Here is a 22,513-nt window from a genome sequence, read left to right as displayed (position 1 = left end):
TGGAAAAGTTGAAAAGGAAAGATTTTAGGAAACCACCCTACAGAGGCAGCTTGATTTTAGGAAACAAGTCTGTGAATTTGATGAGTTAGGTTTCAAAAACAAGTCTGTGAATTTTTTGATAACAATGTTTGCTAACTGTTTGTGAATGCTTGAGTTGAGTACGTTTGACTGTTGTTTAGCAGTGTTTTGTTTTGTTAAATTTGTAGTTTTTGTGAAGGATTGAAGGCCATTGAGGTTGTTTGAGACACATTGAAAAAAAATGTTTTGATTTTGAATGTTATATAGATTGCAGAAAACTGGGTTCACAGTAGATAACTAGAGAGGAAAACACTTTGGCAGAATGGTTTAACAGAAAACTGGGTTCTGACTTTGAAAATGGTTTACTTGTTTATTTTTCAGAGCTTACGGGACAGAGAGGAAAACACTACAAACAACAAATAAATCATTTGGAGAAAAACGTAAGTCATGAGTTATAATGTTATATTATGTCATTCTGTGTTTTGGATTCAGTGTTTTACTTCTCAAAATTGTTAACTAGGTTACTAATTTTAATTAGTTTTTGAATTCAGTATTATGATAATTTTTTTTTGATAGCTGGATGTTTAATATCTAAAATGTTTCTGAATTTAGTATTAGTTTTTTTGATAGCTGGATGTTTAATATCAAAATTAATTACAATCATAAAATGTTTGGATTGATTACAGGGTTGATTTGAGTTGATCCTTGAATTGTTAAACTTATGGCATCTAGAAAAAATGCTTCTGGTAATAGGCTTGATGTGGGATGGCAACATGGTATAGATGTTGATAAGAATTCTAGAAAAGATGATTTGGAGATTCAAATTGATGATATTGGTGTTGGTACTAGTAGTAGCACTAATGTTCATAATATAGATGTTGGTACAAGTAGTGACACTAATAATCCTCTTGATGCTAATGATATTGATTAATGCCTGAGGAATAATGAGGAAGATGAAGGCAATGAAGCTGGTTTTAGTTTACATGACACACCAGCAGATTGTTTGTTTTAAGTTTGTTAATTATTAGTTAATGAAAAGTTATTTAAATTATGTATGAATTTTTATTTGAACCATGTATTTTAAGATGCTTGAACTATGTATGAATTTTTATTTGAAGCATGTATTTTAAGGTGCTTGAACTATGTATGGATTTTTATTTGAAGCATGAATTTTTTTTTAATGTATTTTAAAATTCCTTACGATTTTATAATTTTACGATCCGTTTTTACGATTTAAGTTTGTTTTGTATTTTCCGTGCCGTGTTAAAATCGCGATTTTAACAACCTTGCTAACAATAATGACACTAACACAACCTTGAATTTATATACTATATGTGGATTCGATTGTGTAATATTTAACAGATTTACTATAAAACCCCATACGTGCCAAAAAAAAACTCTACAATACCAAATCTCATGTTTTACCTGATTTTAATTTGGCTATGACCAAAGAGTATAAAAAACACATTCAATTGGGATGTGGCTGCTGGATGAATTTGAAAGTAGAATTCAGCAGAATTTAATTACGATAGCGATTCGTCTACCCTACAGGTCGCTGTCGAAAGTGGTCCTACGGATAATGTTAGAGCTTGAAAGTGCAAAGAAATTACGACGGATGTCATGTCCTACAGTGCCAAGGGAGATATCCAAAGGCACCACTTTTGAATCACGCTTTATGACAAGATTCAGTCTCAACTAGTTGAATGCTCGAAATCGATGACCAATGGAAAATGCTACAGTGGTTTTCAATCAATAAATTCCACAAGCTCATCAATGCAATACCATTTATTTTTCTTTGATTATATACATATTAATTATTAGAAAATATTATTTTCTTAGTTTATATTAAACAAATAAACAATACAGCTTATCACAAATAAAATATATTAAAAGTATTAATACATTCTCTTGACGTAATCAATCACCTTACTCAAACTCTAAGACTAGTTAAAAATTTTAGTGACCAAAATATCAATGGAATATCATTTTTTCTTATGAGGAAGACTTTTCTTCGACCATAAACAAATCAATAGTTAGAAAATATAATATTTTCTTAGTTTATATCATACAAATGAACAATACAACTTACCACAAATAAAGCGTATTAGGAGTATTAATCAATACATTTTCTTTACGCAATCAGTCTCTTTACCCGAACTCTAAAACCAGTTAGAATTTTTAATGATTAAAATATTAAGTGACAACTCTTAATTTCTTTTCCTTTCCATTCACACCATTTACAATCCAGAAAGATGACGTCGTACACGTATCACATATCATACAAACAATATCATGATTTGTCATGATATCAATAATTACTAATGATGTTACAAGGAGGTATAGACGTAAAATGGTCAAGAATATGCTCAAGATCTAATTGAGAAATGTTTTTCTTTGAGAAATTTTTTTAATATCATTTTTATTTGGGGAACTAATCTATTGTCTTCGTGGAAAAGTTGAAAAGGAAAGATTTTAGGAAACCACCCCCAAGTGGATGGGTGAAAACGAAGAGTCTATTGTTACCTTACAGAAGCTGCTTGATTTTACCTTCAAATGCCATCTTATTTGAAATTCTTCCAACTTATTTTGATTATTTGAAACTTCTTGATTTTGATTATTTGAAACTTCTTAGAAATTATGAAGTAATGCGTTCTCATTATTTGAAACTTCTTAGAATTTTTTTTTTTTACAATAAAAAAATGGAGAAAAAGAGAAGCCCTATGAGATAACTTTGTCAAAGTCAAAGAAATTAATCCTTAATTTAAACTAAAAAAAAGAAGAAGAAAAAGTCAAGAAAATGCTGCTTGTACACGCTGGGAGGCTAGTGCCTATAAAATGGTCGTTCCATCCATGCCATCTTGCATCAAATCTCTACATCTTCATACATTCTACAGCTCTGTAACTCACCATCTCTCCTATCGAGGAAAAGGAAAAGCACAGAATCTCTGCCTCGTTAACAAACTTGCGTTACATTCTTTTGTACCCAAACAAACCTCTGTTTCACACACTAAGCCCAAGCCTTTATAATATCTAATCCTATTTATCCAAGTGCCAGCTTCAATACTTAGACTGCAATGGGAAGCATTGATGACTTCAGCCGTTATTCTTTCCCAGATGATTTTGTTTTCGGAACATCCTCATCAGCTTACCAGGTACATACTCTAAATTTTGCTGCTTCTAGTGCAGTAATTAGGAGGGGACAACAGAAAATTATTTAAAATAATACTAATGTTAATTAATTTTTCGTTATTATTTTATTATGATATGCAGTATGAAGGTGAAACAAACAAACATGGTAGAGGACCAGCTATATGGGACACTTTCACTGAGGAACATACAGGTACCAATCTCTCACATTAAAATATGTACTTCCCTCGCTAAAAGTTGAATAGAATTATGTTAATGTCCTAAGAAAACCACCATTATTAACTTTTCAACGTTTGCAGAGAGAATAAATGATCATAGCAACGGAAATGTAGCTGTTGATTTCTACCATCGCTATAAGGTATGGGAGTTCTTCATCATATTTTGGTTGTGGTTATCTATATGATGTAAATAACTATATTCTGATTAATTTAGTGTAATAGTTCTTAAAAACAAATTGATAAATGTTACAGGAAGATGTGCAAAGAATGAAAGAAATGGGAATGGATGCTTTCAGATTCTCCATTTCTTGGTCTAGAGTATTTCCACGTAAGTTTTTTCATTTTTTTAAAAAATTTGTTCTTGACATAGTAATAGTAATGACATCTGTTTTGACTGAGTGAATTTCCATTTGATATATAATAGCTTTCCGTTGGATTTTTTTTTGGAAAATGCAGATGGCAGGTTAAGTGCTGGAGTAAACGAAGAAGGCATCAAGTTTTACAACGATCTCATTGATGACCTCCTTAAGAATGGTTATAACCTTTCCCTTCCCTTCAATTAATCATAATATTTTGCCAAAAATTGATGCGAAAATTCTTATACAACAAAAGGTTTATCTTGTGCGCTCCATCTGATTATATGATCGATGTTTTGTAATATATAGGTTTGCATCCTTACGTTACTCTCTTTCACTGGGATACTCCACAAGCTTTAGAAGATAAATATGGTGGTTTCTTAAGTCCTAACATTGTGTAAGTAGCAACCTTTCGTTAATTATTCTTCAAATATCCAAAATTGTTGTAGCTTCGAAATATTATAATCTAATCTGTCATTTTGGAGACTTTGTGGACATATGCTTCTCTAAAATTCAAAACTTTCCTATAAATTTTCTCACATGAAACATTGATTTCCAGAAATGATTTCCGAGACTTTGTCGACCTTTGTTTCCAAAAGTTTGGAGACCGAGTGAAGAAGTGGATTACTTTGAACGAGCCATGGATGTTCAGTGTTCAAGGTTATGACATGGGCACGATGGCACCGGGTAGGATTTCTGTCGTTGTAAATGATCCCCACCGATCCTTAAACACTGGTGCCACTGAAGTGTATACGGTTAGCCATCATTTGTTGCTTGCTCATGCTGCGGCAGTGAAACTATACAAGGAAAAATATCAGTCATGTCAAGGTGGACAGATTGGGATAACACTTGTTTCTCATTGGTTTGAACCTTACTCAAACAGTGAAGATGATCAAAATGCAACCAAAAGAAGCCTCGACTTCATGCTTGGTTGGTTAGTATTTTTTTATATATATCAAATTCAAAAGTACTTTCTGAATTCTTAATTCAGCTAGAGAAGACCTGATATGTATGTATAAACAGAAGGTAATCAGTGTTTTTCTTCATGGTGGCAGGTTCATGGATCCTTTAACTAATGGTGACTATCCACGTAACATGCATGATTTTGTTGGTGGAAGATTGCCCAAGTTCACTGCCGAGGAATCTAAGATGTTGAAGGGATCGTATGATTTTATTGGAATTAATTACTACACAACATATTATGCTCAAAATATCGATGCAAATTATCAGAGTGTTGGATTCATGTCAGATGCTCGTGCTAATTGGACAGGTAACCAATGATCGATATCTTTTCATTGTTATTCATCTTATTTTTTTTCAATTATCAGTTATTAATTTACTTTGTTATTTCTTAATTTTGTAGGAGAGAGAAATGGAATCCCAATAGGTCCACAGGCTGGTGTAAAATGGCTTTATATTTATCCCGAAGGCATCAGCAGGCTTTTGAATTACACCAAAGATCTATACGGGAACCCAACAATTTACATTACTGAGAATGGTATGGTTGAAATGAACGATCATACATTATGCTACATTTAAGTTTCTTAGTACTTCTCTAACACTAAGTATATATGTTCTTAATGTTTTATTTTACTGATTTTTTTCAGGGGTTGATGACGAAAATAACAATGCTTCATCACTAAAGGAAGCTCTTAATGATCCCATAAGAGAAAAATCTTACAAAGACCACCTTAAGAATGTCTTGAGATCCATCAAGTGAGTTAATTCTTTTCATTTATTGATAATAAGTTTTTTTAATCTATAGCAACAATTATATTATTAAGTTACCAAATCCATCTAACTGGGATTCAATATTTATTTATTGCAGTGAGCATGGTGTTGATGTTAAGGGATTTTTTGCTTGGTCTTTAATGGACAATTTCGAATGGGGAAGTGGTTATGCTGTGAGGTTCGGCCTCTACTATGTTGATTACAAAAATGATTTGAAACGATATCCTAAAAAATCAGTCAAGTGGTTCAAGCAGTTTCTTAGAAGAGACTCCCACAGTCCTATTCCACATACGTATCCTCTGATTACTTCTAATGAAACGTCGAAGATTGAAGATAGTTTGGTTCGGGATGCTAAAAGGCCAAGAAATGCCTGAATGCCTTCGGCAGGATTTGAAGTCAAAGTTGTTAGCATCTGCAAATTGGGCTTTCACGGCTGAAAGATAGAGCTCTCAGCATTAATTCAACAGAATTTGGTCACCACTTCATTCATTCAAGGCTGTGGTTAAGAATAAAAATTCATGGTTCTAGTTTTCCTTTCTTTTGTTTAATTATGGTTTTAGAATTTAATTTGATTATTTTACTGTTGTATACTTTTTTTCATTCGATTATTGATTATGATCCGTTTAATAATAATACAATTCTTGTGCACCATCATTCATTATGGTTTGTTTAATATTATTTATTTCAGAAAGAAAAACGTAATATTTGACTCTCAAAAGTTTTTTTAAAGAAATAGATTATAGTATGAACAAATACAAATAAATTTTTTATTAAACATCAAAAACAAAAAAATAAAGTTAAATAATATTCATTACAAATTGAATGTGTTTTGAAAACAAATATTAAATTAACTATTAAAGTTAAATAATATTCATTACAAATTAACATAATGGCGGAGCTAGAGGAAGAGGAGGAGGAGGCTGGTTGTTATACGGCCAAAAAGGAGGAGGCGCACATGTATCACCACTCTGTGATGCCATGTTCATGATCATTTGGCGAAGCTGTTCATAATTCGCCGAGAGTTGTGTATACCCCGTCGATAGGTGGTCGTATTTTTCGGTGAGCTGAGCCGTGTGTTGCTACAAGGCCACGAACTCCTTAGATTGGGTGCTCGATACTGATTGGGAGCTCCCAACGGTTGAGACAGTACGAGCCGCCCGCAAGTTTTTGGCCGTAGTGTTGGAGAGCCCGTACACCCGATTTTTATCGGGTCCACCGGATGATCCAACCTCCATCCAGAAATCCGGATCGAAATCCGGATGGGTCGAAGGATCGTCCCCATATCTCTCCCTCAACCGGCTATTATAGGTCTCCTAAAAATGAAAAAAGAAATCATCATATTTAATTCAATAAAAATAATAACTTACGAAATAAAATGGTTGAACAAACATACCAAAAAGTGTTGAGCACGGTTGTCAACGAACTGTTGCGCCCCCTTTTAGCGGTCTTGACTCCGCACGTGCGTCTCAACAAACAGCTCCATTGGGCTCGGCTCACGTCCAAGAGACGTAGCCTATAATGAAAAAAATTAATTAACAACAAATTAATTTAACGATATATTTCATTTAAATTAATCTTACCATCCGTTTCGCATGTGCAGCAAACAGAACGGAGCCGCCGGTGTGCTTTGTCACCGAGCCATGAATTGGCCGATTCCGGTTGCCAGCACCGGACTGTGAGCGTCGTGTGAACCGCTCAGACGTCATGTGCTCAAGATAGTGCAGCCATATATCTGCTGGGATGTATATCGGTTTGAAATCCCTCCAAACTGCCACGTCGTTCCAGCCTTGGAGACCATTATCTCTCGCGGTTTTTTTTGTATTTTTTTGTGCTTCATACCAAAAATCACTCAACCTACTTCCATAGCGAGAAATTAGATTTTGAAACATAATTTTTTTTCTTAAAAAATCTTGTATTGTTTTCGATGCTACCTAGTTGCAGCGTGATTTTCCCACACCCTCCTCACAACAGTGTCATGCGCATTGTCCCAGTCGAATTTGTCCTGTGTATAAATAATTAATTTAAAATAAAAATAATAATTTATTTACAATTATATTAATAATTTATTAGAAATAAGCTAGAAATTAGAAATTAACACCAACCTCAAATTTGTCAAACCATGCATCGATTTGAGGTATCCATTCAGAATGTCTGGATACCTGACTCCATTGAAATAATGGAATCTCCATCGACGATTTAAACAACGCCGATGATATTACACGGGTGGCCTCCATATTTGTGAACCTGAAAATAAATTAAATTAATGAAATATTGATTAGTTGTTCATAAATTATGTTATAATTTAAAAAAAAAACTAAAACCTTAACAAACTTACATTGAAATGTTGTCCTTCAACTGTGCCTCGTACTTGCAGGTGAATTGATTTTGCTGCGAAGGCACGCCGTCTCTGCGCTGTGAAACCGCGCTGGAAGAGGTAGCATCGGTTGACGGCGCAGGTGCCTCTTCTTGACAGGCACCTAAGGATATGTCATCCTCGCTGCTAGAAGAACTAGCTGCGACCATACGTGAGCGACGAGCTGTGGATTTCATTCTATGCATCTACACAATTTTATATGAATAATTATATAATTAAATTCGAATGTTAAAAAATATTCAACAGCACCTCCCCTATACTGGAGACTACCAAAACTTTTCAAACCTGCAAATATTGACAATAGCCACAACCAATTGACCCCATCTATACTAATATTGTAAATAACATAACATCCATACTAATTACAAGGTAAAATATTCAATAAAATATTCAATTATTATGGAAATACAAACAATAAAATATATTCAATAAATTCAAAAACAAAACTCTAGACTAACAATTAAAATTAATGGAAATAATTAAACACAAATCATGCAATAATAGAGTAAAATTGAGAGAAAATAATTAAATTTATTCCAACATATTCAATTACTAATTACAAGGTAAATTCAACATTAACAATTACAATTCAACAAATTATTCAATTATTATGGCAATCCAAACAATAAAATATCGCCAATAAATTCAAAAAAAAAAACTCTAGACTAACAATTAAAATTAATGGAAATAATTAAACACAAATCATGCAATAATACAATAAAATTACTAATTGTTCCAACATATTCAATTACTAATTCTAAGGTAAATTCAACATTAACAATTACAGTTCAACAAATTATTCAATTATTATGGCAATACAAACAATAAAATATATTCAATAAATTAAAAAAAAGTATATATATATATATATAGACTTTAGGAATGAAATATGCTTACCTTAATAATGTGTTTATTTCAAGACTTTATCTACATTATAAAAATACACCAAAACAAAAAACATAACAAAATTAAAAATAGCTAAAACAAAGAAAAAAAATCCTTAAAGTAAAATGAAATAGAGGAAACACATACCTTTTAATTTGATGAAGATTCAAGTAGAGATTACAAGCAAAACAAACAAAAGTATTGAAGGAAATGAGAGGAAAAAATCGAAAATGAAAGGGGAATATCAGAGCAAATGGAAAAAGAACTGAAAGGGCGGTCACTGGGATTTATAGCGCAGTTTTATCGACGGATTCACCGACAGCAATAAAAAAAATATTATTTTAAATTATTCCGTCGGTGACGTTTCGAAAATCTATTGGTAAAATTTGAATTTCGCACCATCATTTTTAATTACCCTCCATATTTTTTGTAGTTCATCGGTAATTTTTTCGGCAAACTGACGTGGTCAGAGATGCATTTAATGCCCCACCCTTTGGAATTCGCACCGTCCGTCGGTGATTTTGTCGGTAATTTTGACCCGCCGACAACATACCGACGGATTGGAATCCGTCCGCCACATCGCCGGTGATTGTGGCATTTCTAGTAAATATTTTTCAACTCTCTGTGAAATATCGACGGACGGTAGTCCGTCTGCAAAGTCGTCGGTGATTGTGGCATTTCCAGTAAATATTTTTCAACTCTCTATGAAATACCAACTGACATGAGTCCATCGGTATGGACGTCGGTGATAGTGCATTGTACAAGAAAGATGATGTTTGTATTGCCTATTTACCTTCCTGCAAACACTTAAATGATAAAATGTCCATCGCACAAAACAATAACAACAGTGCTTAAACAATACATAAACTTATAAAATAAATATTTCGTGTTACAAAATATATCATCCATAATATATATTACATGAAAAAAAATGTTTTACACAAGGCTTCATTCTGAAAGTTAGTCAGAATTTTCTTCTTCTTCATCATCAATGCAATAGTCATCACCTTCATCACAATCTTCAATATGGATATCATCATCTTCATCAACATTTGCTTGTCCGCTAGAGCTCAAAACAACATTCAACTCCTCTGCGTCAACATCAACAAGACTATCATCGAAAACACGAAAATTTGAATTATTGATTGTGCATCAAAAGTATCATTAAGTCTCTTATTTTACATATGTATTTATTGTTTTTATTTGGTTTTTTTTATAATAATTGATGTGCTTTTTAGTAATGAAGTTTCTTTTAATGTTTCGATAGGTTTTTGGAGCTTAAATGAATTATTTCAGAAAATTCAACGTCGGAATTCGGAACAAAGAATTGAAGAGAAATTTAGTTGAAGATTGAAGAAAATCTTGGTTCAAATAAGTGCTCCAAATTTGCCCCAAAAATCAATTCTATTCCAATTCTAGAAAAGAATATCATATGATCTATTTCAAGCCCAAACTTGCCTTATGTTGTGTGCAAACTTCAACCATCAAACACTCAAGGTTTTAATGTCAATCTTAGCCCAAATAATAGATACATTTGTATCCTTATTTGATGCTTAAATTCAGCCCCAAATCAGCCCCAAATCAGCCTCAAATCAGCCTCCAAATCAGCCCAAGCACAATCCATGATCTTACATGTCCACACAACAAATAACATTTGATTTATTTTGGATAATTCATTGATCCAAGAGGGCAAGCACATGGATGGAAAGCTGGAGGGGACATTGTCACATTATTTTGGGTCAAAAAGAAGAAAGAGACAGCTCACAAAGGAGGAAGAAAAACGTGCACCAAAGTGTTCTCCAAGCTGGCCTGATTTGATTTTCCAGAACACCTTTCGGTGTTTTGCCCATAACGTTTGACTCAGATGTCCAAATGCTCTGTTCTTTAATGATCTGGCAAGATAACAGTATGGCCTATACATATGTCTCTAATAGCCATCTTCAAAGGAGGCTTCTAAGAGGGTCGAATTGCTGTCCAAAGTTAGAGTCAGATTTGTGTCCGAATATTTACTGAAATTGTGTTGTATTCTTCTTTATAGATTTCGGTTCTTTATCTTGTAAAACTTATTATTTCAGTGTGATTCAAGTTATTTCATGTTTATTGAAGTGTTCTTATATATAATCATGGTTGGCTAATCTTCTTCTTGGATCCAAATCAAGGATGATGGTGATTGAGGTGAGTTCTTTAAGATATGAATGAATCTTAATGTTTATCTTCTTATTTTCTTCATGAATGTTTTATTATTGCAAAGAAATTTTAGAAATCATTTAGGTAATGTTATAATCTTGAATTTTTATGCACAAACCTTAGTTTTGGTATAGAGATTGCTTGATTCAATGTCTTACTTAATATGAAAGTACTTGTTCATTCTTAAGCAATAATCAATCTTCATCTTTTTAAACTTCATTGTAATATCTTCCGATCTAATATCACCATCGTTGATATTAGGTTGAGTTATCTTATATATGTTGAAGGAATCACCAATACATCACCATTAGAATTGATTTGGACCAAGACTTACTTTTTCTTGTCATTTAAAATCTATTTACACTTTTTCATCTTTGAAAACAAATCCATCAATCATTTTCAACCAAGTTATTGTTAATTTAATTTCTCTTGAGTTTTTTTTGTTACCTAGCTTAATTTCTAGATCTAGCTCTCTGTGGATATGACCTCGATCTTACCGAGTTAATTGCTACATCGCACACTCGTGCACTTGCGAGTTAAAACAAGCCGAACATAAAAAGCGGTCAAGCAATTTTGGCGCCGTTGCCGGGGAGCTAGCAAGCAAAGGTAACAAATTTATATTTGATTATTGGAAAACAAAAAAAATACATATAAATAAAAAATCAAATGGCTGGTTTTACCGCCTAAAAAAAAATTTGACCTCAACTTTTTGGATATTGGACTGTGGACTGGACTATTAATTATTGGATTTCGGTTGGTTCAACATTTTTCTTTTATTGTTTATTCTAGTTAGTTTCTAATATTTATTGTTTATATTATAAGGCTGGTTTTACCGCCTCTTGTTTATTTTATTTTATTTTGTTTTTTTTATTTTTCCTATATTTATTGTTTGACGTGCTTGGCCGGTATTACCGCCTCTTGTTTATTTTATTTTATTTTGTTGTTTTGTTGTGCTTATTTTTCTTATATTTATTGTTTGAAGTGCTTGGCTGGTATTACCGCCTTTTTATTCATGCTTGTTATAATTATCTTTTAATGTTTATTGTTGTTAATATTGCTTATTAGTTGGAGAGTGAATTTCTTAATTTGTTGTATTTTTATTTTTGTGTTATTACTTTATCTTTTACGTTTCATTTACTTTTATTTGCAATTTCTTTTTCTTTTTTCTTTTTTTTTCTTTCGTATTCATATAATTGTTATATTATTTTTTTTTTATCATGGCTAATGTTGAAGATGTAGAGGGTGAAGGAAGTGTTCAAGGTAATGGACCTCAACAATTCAATGATCAACCTAATTTTCGAACTCTTAGAGAGTATCTTCACCCGGCTAGACAAAGTACACCTTCGTGTATTATCTTGCCTCTTAACCAACAAGCTTTCAATTTGAAACCTGGCATGATTCAACTTCTTCCCACATTTCACGGTATGGATTCTGAAAATCCATACATACATATTAAGGACTTTGAAGAGGTATGTAATACTTTTATTGATAGAACATGCACCGAGGAAACCATTCGGCTTAAATTGTTCCCATTCTCTCTAAAGGATAAAGCCAAGCTTTGGCTAAACTCCTTGCGTCCTAGGTCTATAGGTACATGGAGAGAAATGCAAGCTGAATTTTTGAAAAAATACTTCCCCACTCATAGGACGGCAGCCTTACAACGTCAAATGATGAATTTTTCTTGTAGTCCAAATGAGTCATTTCACCAAGCTTGGGAAAGGTTCAAAGACTTGTTAAATGCATGCCCCCACCATGGTTTTGAGATGTGGAGGTTAGTGAGTTTCTTCTACGACTCTCTTACCGCAGATTTTAAAAAGCTAGTGTCAACCATGTGTAATGGTGAGTTTTATGACAAAGAACCAAGTGAAGCCTTTGATTTCTTTGATCAATTGGCTGAAAACACAAAGCAATGGGAGACTTCTCTCCCACTTCATGTTGAGTCTAGAAACACCATTTCTCATTCAAGTGGGAAGTTCCAATTGAAAGAGACTGATGACCTCAATGCTAGATTAGCCTCATTGGCTAGGAAAGTAGAGTCTCTTGAGATTAAAAAAGTGCATGTCATGAGTGAACAACAAGAGGAAAGTTGTGTTGTTTGTGAGAGTAAAGGACATAGGACAACTGAGTGTCCTACCATTCCAGCCTTCAAGGAAGTGCTATATGGCCAAACTTCTGATTCAAGTAATGTTAGAAAGCCATTTTCAAACCAAGTAGGTAATCCCTACTCTGAGACCTACAATCCTGGATGGAGGAATCACCCAAATTTTGGATGGAGAAATGAGGGCTCTTCAGTACCTCAAACATTTCAACCTCCACCCCAACCATTTCATGCTCCCACACATAACACATACCAACCACCTTATAAGAGATCCCTAGAGGATACTCTTCAACAATTCATGCAAACACAAGGAGGAATCAACAACCAAGCTTACAAATTTCAAGACCAGACCAATAGGACCTTAGATGACATTCGAAGTCAACTAACCAAGTTGACTCAATCACTAAGCATTCAAGAGAAGGGAAAGATTCCAGCTCAACCAATGCCAAATCCTAGAGGTCAGGTACACATGAGTGAATCCTCATCTAGTGAACCTTCAAACCATGAACAAGTCCAAGCCATCACTACCCTTAGAAGTGGAAAGATTGTTGACAAAGCTATAGGTTTTGAGATTCCTAGAGGTATTGTGGAGGAGAAATCCAAGGAAAGTGAAGAGGGAATCAAAACACAAGTGATAAATGAGAGTTTGAGTGATAAAGAAGGTGAGATAAATGAGAAAGAGATGAGTGAGAAAGGAGATGATTCAAGAAAAATTGGAGTCAAAGTGAGTGATTTAGAATTTGTTCCTAGAGCACCATTTCCACAAAGGTTAGGGAAACCTAAACATGATCTTATGAACTCAGAAATCTATGAATTGTTCAAACAAGTGAAAGTCAACATTCCACTCCTTGATGCAATTAAACAAGTCCCATCTTATGCAAAGTTCCTTAAGGACTTATGCACAGTCAAAAGGAGATTGAATGTGAAAGAAAGAGCCTTTCTAAATGAACATGCTAGTGCCATCATCCAGTTTAAGACCCCTCCCAAATACAAAGATCCTGGTTGTCCTACCATTTCATGCATTATTGGAAATCATAAGATAGACCAAGCTTTGTTGGATTTAGGAGGAAGTGTGAATTTGATACCCTATACTGTTTACGAACAGTTAGGTTTAGGAGAAATCAAGCCTACTCGAATCACCCTTCAATTAGCTGATAGGTCAATCAAGATTCCCAGGGGTATTGTTGAGGATGTGTTGGTCCAAGTAGATAAATTCTACTTTCCTGTTGATTTTGTAGTGCTAGACACCGCACCAATTCAAGGTTCTAATGCTCCCATCCCAGTCATCTTAGGTAGACCTTTCCTAGCTACATCCAATGCTTTAATCAACTGTAGAAATGGGGTGATGAAATTGTCTTTTGGGAATATGACTGTGGAGATGAATATATTCAATGTCTCCAAACAAATTGGTGAACATGAGGACATTAGAGAGGTGGATTTGATCCAAACAGTTTGTCAAGAACACTTTGAGAGAGAGTGGATCAAGGATCCATTGGAGAGAACTTTAATTCATGATGAAAGATTTTGTTTTTTGGAATGTGTTGATGAGGAAGTAAGAGAACTCAAGACTTATCTAGATCCAATGCCTATTATGTCAATAGGTCAATGGACCCCATCGTTTGAGTCTTGTCCAACCTTATAAACCAGAAAGGAAGCCTTTACCAAGTGATCTTAAGTATGCTTTTCTAGGGGAAGATGAATCATATCCTATTGTGATTTCATCAAAACTTAGCATAGAGCAGGAACAAGAACTTTTGAGAGTGGTGAGAAAACACAAGAAAGCAATTGGGTGGACTATTACTGACTTGAAAGGAATTAGCCCTCTTTTATGTACACATAGAATCTATCTTGAAGAAGAGGCTAAAACTGTGAGGCAAATGCAAAGACGATTGAACCCAAACATGAAGGAAGTAGTAAGAGGTGAAGTGCTTAAGCTACTTGATGCAGGTATCATTTACCCCATTGCAAACTCAAAATGGGTTAGTCCAACCCAAGTTGTCCCTAAAAAATCTGGAGTCACGGTAGTGAAGAATGAAAATAATGAGCTAGTACCAACTAGAATCCAAACTGGATGGCGTATGTGCATTGATTATCGTAAGTTGAACATGGTGACTAGGAAGGACCATTTTCCACTTCCATTTTTAGACCAAGTGCTTGAAAGAGTAGCCGGAAGAGCTTTCTATTGTTTTCTTGATGGATACTCAGGTTACAACCAAATTCAGATTTCTTTAGAAGACCAAGAAAAAACCACTTTCACTTGTCCTTTTGGTACCTATGCTTATAGAAGAATGCCTTTTGGCTTGTGTAATGCACCAGCCACTTTTCAAAGGTGTATGATGAGTATCTTTAGTGACATGGTGGAAAATTTTTTGGAAGTTTTCATGGATGATTTTTCAGTTTATGGGGATTCTTATGAGTTGTGTCTAATGCATTTGGAAAAAGTTCTTGAAAGGTGTGAGGAGACCAATCTTGTACTCAATTGGGAGAAGTGTCATTTTATGGTGACACATGGCATTGTTTTAGGTCACATTGTCTCTTCAAAAGGGATAGAGGTAGATAAGTCAAAGGTTGAAGTCATTCAAAAATTACCTACCCCTCGGACTGTGAAAGATGTGAGATCCTTTTTAGGACACGCTGGTTTTTACCGAAGATTCATTCATTCTTTTAGTACCATTGCCAAACCATTGTGTAACTTGTTGTCACAAGATGTTCAATTTGATTGGACATCAAAATGTCAAGAAGCTTTTGAAAAGCTTAAAGGGTTGTTGACCACTGCACCAATCATGCAAGCTCCTGATTGGTCTTTACCATTTGAACTGATGTGTGATGCTAGTGATTTTGCGGTAGGGGCTGTTTTAGGGCAAAGAAAAGATAAGAAACCTCATGTCATTTATTATGCTAGCAAGACTTTGAATGATGCTCAATTGAATTACACTACAACTGAAAAAGAACTCTTAGCTGTGGTCTTTGCATTAGACAAGTTTAGGTCTTATTTGGTTGGATCTCTTGTTATTGTTTTCACTGATCATGCAGCATTGAAATACTTGCTCACAAAACAAGATGCCAAGCCACGTTTGATTCGATGGATCCTCCTACTCCAAGAGTTTAACCTTGAAATTCGAGATAAAAAGGGAGTAGAGAATGTAGTGGCTGATCATTTGTCTCGTCTTTCAAGCTATGAGACCATAACTGATGAATCTCCAATAAATGAATTCTTTGCTGATGAAAATTTATTTTGTGCAGGTACTGTTTCCTACATTGGCTCTCCATGGTATGCTGACATAGCAAATTACCTAGCCACAAGTCAGATTCCTTCTCATTGGTCTAAACTTGACAAACAAAAATTCTTGCGCAACGTGCGTACCTTTTTTTGGGATGACCCCTACCTATTTAAATACTGCCCTGACCAAATTGTTAGGCGGTGCATCCCTGATCATGAAATTCCAAGTGTAATTAATTTTTGTCATGCATTAGCCTGTGGTGGGCATTTCTCTTCCAAGAAAACCACTGCCAAGATCTTGCAGTGTGGTTTTTATTGGCCCACCATGTTCAAAAATGTCCATGCCTTCTGTGTTGCATGTGACCGATGCCAACGACTAGGTAACCTCACTAGGCGTAACATGATGCCCCTAAACCCCATTTTTGTTTTGGAAATATTTGATTGCTGGGGGATTGATTTCATGGGACCTTTTCCAAGTTCATTCGGTTACCAATTCATCCTTGTAGCTGTTGATTATGTGTCTAAATGGGTGGAGGCCATTGCATCTCGAACCAATGACCATCGAGTTGTGGTCAAATTCTTGAAAGAAAATATTTTCTCTCGTTTTGGCATGCCCCGGGCTATGATTAGTGATGGGGGAAAACATTTTTGTAACAAGCCCGTTGGAATTTTGATGAAAAAATATGGTGTAATTCACAAGGTCAGTACCCCCTATCACCCACAGACTAGTGGCCAAGCTGAGTTGGCAAATAGGGAGATCAAGAACATTTTAGAGAAAACAGTCAATCCAAACCGTAAAGATTGGTCCCTAAGACTAGTTGATGCTTTGTGGGCATATCGCACTGCTTACAAGACCTCTTTAGGAATGTCTCCTTATAGGCTAGTTTATGGAAAGCCTTGTCATCTCCCTGTTGAGATTGAGCACCGTGCATATTGGGCCATCCGGCAATTCAATGACAATGAAAACGAGGTTGGCAAAAATAGAAAGCTTCAATTGGATGAATTAGAGGAGCTGAGAAATGATGCATTTGAAAATGCAAAAATTTCAAAACATAAGATGAAAGCTTTGCATGATAAACATATTTTTAGAAAATCCTTTCATGTTGGTCAAAAGGTTCTCTTGTATAATTCACGATTACATCTCTTTCCTGGGAAGTTGAGGACAAAATGGATTGGTCCATTTGTGATTAAATCCATCTCTGAGCATGGTGCATTTGAGTTAGAAAATCCTAAGAATGGAAATGTTTTCAAAGTAAATGGTCATCGATTGAAACCTTATCTTGAAAACGTTGTGGCTGAAGTTGAGACATTGGATCTTGAAGATCCAATACCATTGTAGTATCAGAAGTAATGAGTTTTTATTTTTATTTTTATTTTTATTTCACTTTTATTTATTTATTTATTTTTCGTTCTTCCATCTCTTATATTTTCTTGTTCATGCATTAGGGACAATGCATTACCTTAAGTTGGGGGGTGTGAGGTTCTTTATTTTCAAAAAAAAAAAAAAAAAAAAACATCAATGTTTTCTTTTAGTTGTGATATGCAGGTAAAAAAAAAAAATTCAAGCAAGAAGTCAGCTCATGTCCAATTCAATCAGACATTCATCCTTGAGAACAAAAGGGGAGTAACAGTTTTCTAATCTTTATACCTTTCTTCTCTTTCTTTTTTTTCATTGATGATAATGTAAAACTTAATTTTAGATATTTGATTATGTTGAATGCGTGAGATGACCATGCTTGTTAGAAAAAAAAAATTTGCATTCGTACGTGAACGAGTCTTGTTTAGGATCAACATTACATTTTTGGATTCCTTATTGTGTTGAACATTGCATGCTTTAATTTGGGATGGATAATATCTTATAAAGCAAGATATAGCATACTTTTTTTTTAAGATTATTGAAGTACATCTTTCCTTGTAAAAGTTGTGTGAGTTGTGTGATTATGCATGAAAGATGAATGTGATGCTTTACTTGTGATTATCCCTTTTGATCTAGTCCTAAACAAGGTTTAAGTGAATAGAGTAATCATTATTACACAAATGTGTACAAAGTTCTATCTACTCCAATGTTTTGAGTTGCTCAGTAACTAGGGGTATTCATCACAAATGTTTATCTTTACGTCAAACGGCAGCTTGAAATATGAGTATGCAAAGCACTTTAAGTTTGTGACTTTGTGAGTAACCGGGTGCATTCATCACAAATGTTTGTATTCGCGTCAAAAGGGAAGTGACCACTTAAAGAAAAAGAATAAATAATATCTTCAAAAAAAAAAAAAAAATACAAATATTTCTCTAGTTTGCTACCTTGTTTGTAGTAGTGAGAAGGGAAGATTACAAGTTGAGTTTTCGCGTGAATCAATTATGTTGGTTGCATGATAAATACGATTGAATTTGGAATTTTGTATGGATGTTTGATTTAGAGAATGTGAGTATGCTTATTTTTCTTTATTTGCTATTGTGTACACTAAATTAAAGATACCAATGTTTGCATGATAGGTCCTTTAAGTGTGATGAGTCGAGCCTAATTATGTTGTTATTATTCTTTTTATTTCAAAGGTTTTATGTTTTGTTTTGCTTGAGGACTAGCAAAATCTAAGTTGGGGGGTGTGATTGTGCATCAAAAGTATCATTAAGTCTCTTATTTTACATATGTATTTATTGTTTTTATTTGGTTTTTTTTATAATAATTGATGTGCTTTTTAGTAATGAAGTTTCTTTTAATGTTTCGATAGGTTTTTGGAGCTTAAATGAATTATTTCAGAAAATTCAACGTCGGAATTCGGAACAAAGAATTGAAGAGAAATTTAGTTGAAGATTGAAGAAAATCTTGGTTCAAATAAGTGCTCCAAATTTGCCCCAAAAATCAATTCTATTCCAATTCTAGAAAAGAATATCATATGATCTATTTCAAGCCCAAACTTGCCTTATGTTGTGTGCAAACTTCAACCATCAAACACTCAAGGTTTTAATGTCAATCTTAGCCCAAATAATAGATACATTTGTATCCTTATTTGATGCTTAAATTCCCCAAATCAGCCCCAAATCAGCCTCAAATCAGCCTCCAAATCAGCCCAAGCACAATCCATGATCTTACATGTCCACACAACAAATAACATTTGATTTATTTTGGATAATTCATTGATCCAAGAGGGCAAGCACATGGATGGAAAGCTGGAGGGGACATTGTCACATTATTTTGGGTCAAAAAGAAGAAAGAGACAGCTCACAAAGGAGGAAGAAAAACGTGCACCAAAGTGTTCTCCAAGCTGGCCTGATTTGATTTTCCAGAACACCTTTCGGTGTTTTGCCCATAACTTTTGACTCAGATGTCCAAATGCTCTGTTCTTTAATGATCTGGCAAGATAACAGTAATGGCCTATACATATGTCTCTAATAGCCATCTTCAAAGGAGGCTTCTAAGAGGGTCGAATTGCTGTCCAAAGTTAGAGTCAGATTTGTGTCCGAATATTTACTGAAATTGTGTTGTATTCTTCTTTATAGATTTCGGTTCTTTATCTTGTAAAACTTATTATTTCAGTGTGATTCAAGTTATTTCATGTTTATTGAAGTGTTCTTATATATAATCATGGTTGGCTAATCTTCTTCTTGGATCCAAATCAAGGATGATGGTGATTGAGGTGAGTTCTTTAAGATATGAATGAATCTTAATGTTTATCTTCTTATTTTCTTCATGAATGTTTTATTATTGCAAAGAAATTTTAGAAATCATTTAGGTAATGTTATAATCTTGAATTTTTATGCACAAACCTTAGTTTTGGTATAGAGATTGCTTGATTCAATGTCTTACTTAATATGAAAGTACTTGTTCATTCTTAAGCAATAATCAATCTTCATCTTTTTAAACTTCATTGTAATATCTTCCGATCTAATATCACCATCGTTGATATTAGGTTGAGTTATCTTATATATGTTGAAGGAATCACCAATACATCACCATTAGAATTGATTTGGACCAAGACTTACTTTTTCTTGTCATTTAAAATCTATTTACACTTTTTCATCTTTGAAAACAAATCCATCAATCATTTTCAACCAAGTTATTGTTAATTTAATTTCTCTTGAGTTTTTTTTGTTATCTAGCTTAATTTCCAGATCTAGCTCTCTGTGGATATGACCTCGATCTTACCGAGTTAATTGCTACATCGCACACTTGTGCACTTGCGAGTTAAAACAAGCTGAACATAAAAAGCGGTCAAGCAATTATCTTCCAAGTCAATCGAAGGAGCAACTCGATATGGTTTAACCAACTCACTAACTTGAAAAACTTCATCTCACACACTTGTGTCTTCGTTCTCATCCTGAACAACCTCGACACGACCCCTGGGTTTCGTTTTTAAAACGAACAACCAATCAACTCTTGATCGATCCTTTCTAAAGGAAGGGGTGTATGTGTAATAAACTTGTTGACATTGCTTTGCGAAAACAAAGACATCGTTTACGTTGCGGGGTCTAGCTTTTGAGTTGATTTCGACCAGACCATAGTACGGATCAACTCTGATTCCTCTGTCAGTCATGTCATACCAATAGCATTTGAATAAAAACACTTTATTCTGCTTGCTATGATATTGCAGTTCGACGACCTCTTCTAATCTACCATAGTAGTCAACTTCTAACTCACTATTAGTCGATACCTTAACACAAACACCATTGTTGTATGTCTTTCTTCCATGCCCGTATTCTTCAGTATGGAACACATATCCATTGATAAAATACCCGTTGTAGCACTTAAATTTTCCTTTAGGGCTTAGGCTTAGTGAAGACAATGACTTAGCAGCACTCCTTCCCATTTGATAAACCTTGTATGTAATGTACATCAATGAACATTAAACGAGAATCTCGTAATGACATGCATACAGTAATTTTACCAGTGATAATGAGTTTGTGATAGTACTTACATGTGTTCTGAACCACGTGGCAAATTGTTCATCTTGTAATTGAAAGATTTAGGATTCGGTTAGCTATGAGCTATTGGACAGCAAATATTGTCGATGTTGCCTGCAAGTGATAATGAGTGTATGATATTACAATATATAAATAGTATATTATTAACAAAGTTTAATTAGTATTACACATATATATACTTACTGAATAAAAGGTCTTAGCTCATCACAGTTAAATAGAACATAATTGTGTGCTTGTTTGAACTCTATTTCCGACAAATATCTTCCTCTTACGACATTTTTAGGTGTGGGTCGTCCAGGATTGGAGAATATTGAGTTCCCACTGGAAGGCACTTCACTGCCATCATCATACCGTGGAACGCAATTGATTCTCGTTCCCAAATGAGGTTCAAAATAGTATGAGATAAATGTTGAGATCTCCTCAACAATATAGGCCTCACATATCGAAGCCTCAACATGCGCTTTGTTCTTAACCTTTTTCTTGAGATTGAACAAGTACCTGCATTGAATTAATCAAATATTTTCAATTAAGAAAAACAAAGAAAATACTTTTATATATGAATTACATTCCAACTGTATTATCTAACTGTTCGAATGGGTACATCCATCTATACTGGATCGGTCCTCCAACTTTTGCCTCGAACGGTAGATGTATGGGGAGATGCTCTATTGAGTCAAAAAATGATAGAGGGAATATCATCTCAAGTTTGCATAGTGTCTCGACGATATTCGTTTCAAGCCTCTCAATGTGATCAACATTCCACTTACTGGAACATATATCTCTAAAGAAATGACTGATCTCCGTGAGTGCATCCCATATCCCCTTTGGCAATAAATCACGAAAAGCTAATGGGATGAGTGTTTGCATAAACACGTGGCAGTCATGATTCTTCATTCCATACAATCTGCATTCCTTCGTATTAACCAGTCTTGATATGTTCGAGGCATGTCCATCGGAAAAATGCAGACTCTTAAGCCATTTGTAGACTAGTAGTTGTGCGTTTTTCTCTAACACGAAGCTTGCTCTTGGTTTTGCAACCCGTGACCCATCACAAACCAACTCCATATTTTTACGGTTATAAAATAAAGCTATATCTAATCTAGCCTAATAAATACGATGTTAAAATTTGGACTTTAGTACGGCTAGAATTTTAGCCTAATAAGGTAGAGACTCTCTCACGAAGGAAGATCTGCCTTAGACCTTAGACGAGACCACCGAATAGAAACTTGACCGAAAAATAATTTATTTACAATTATAATAATAATTTATTAAAAATAAGTTGGAATTAGAAATTAACACCAACCTCAAATTTGCCAAACCATGCATCGATATAAGGTCTCCATTCAGAATGTCTGGAAA

The 22,513-nt window shown here is 34.3% G+C and overlaps 2 protein-coding genes and 1 long non-coding RNA gene across 3 annotated transcripts in view; 2 read left to right on the top strand and 1 right to left on the bottom strand.

Moving 5' to 3' along the window:
- Positions 1–339: 339 nt before the first annotated feature.
- The window catches only part of LOC18094947 (COP9 signalosome complex subunit 2), a 79,554-nt gene continuing 57,380 nt past the window's right edge, over positions 340–22,513 (top strand). The window contains exon 1 of the mRNA XM_052447217.1: positions 340–343. The gene's annotated coding sequence lies outside the window, so the exon portion shown is untranslated. The remainder of the gene's footprint in view (positions 344–22,513) is intronic.
- LOC127904300 (beta-glucosidase 12-like) lies at positions 2,898–6,121 on the top strand. Its single transcript, XM_052447204.1, has 11 exons — positions 2,898–3,170; positions 3,289–3,358; positions 3,465–3,523; positions 3,636–3,711; positions 3,840–3,917; positions 4,049–4,136; positions 4,299–4,673; positions 4,795–5,009; positions 5,103–5,237; positions 5,347–5,455; positions 5,568–6,121. The coding sequence occupies exons 1-11, from the start codon at positions 3,093–3,095 to the stop codon at positions 5,842–5,844; spliced, it is 1,560 nt and encodes a 519-aa protein (XP_052303164.1). The 5' UTR covers positions 2,898–3,092; the 3' UTR covers positions 5,845–6,121.
- Positions 2,925–3,224, bottom strand: LOC127904306 (uncharacterized). Its single transcript, XR_008057326.1, has 2 exons — positions 3,083–3,224; positions 2,925–3,048 (listed from the first exon to the last, which is right to left on the bottom strand). It is a non-coding gene; the product is annotated as an uncharacterized LOC127904306 (long non-coding RNA).

This window comes from Populus trichocarpa, chromosome 1 (assembly GCF_000002775.5).
Source record: "Populus trichocarpa isolate Nisqually-1 chromosome 1, P.trichocarpa_v4.1, whole genome shotgun sequence".
Classification (NCBI taxonomy): domain Eukaryota; kingdom Viridiplantae; phylum Streptophyta; class Magnoliopsida; order Malpighiales; family Salicaceae; genus Populus; species Populus trichocarpa.
This window is presented reverse-complemented; position numbering and strand designations above follow the sequence as displayed.

Coding starts and splice junctions, on each gene's coding strand:
- LOC127904300 (XM_052447204.1), top strand. CDS start 3,093: ATGGGAAGCATTGATGACTTCAGCCGTTATTCTTTCCCAGATGATTTT. Junction 3,171..3,288: donor CATCCTCATCAGCTTACCAG/GTACATACTCTA, acceptor TATGATATGCAG/TATGAAGGTGAAACAAACAA. Junction 3,359..3,464: donor TTTCACTGAGGAACATACAG/GTACCAATCTCT, acceptor CAACGTTTGCAG/AGAGAATAAATGATCATAGC.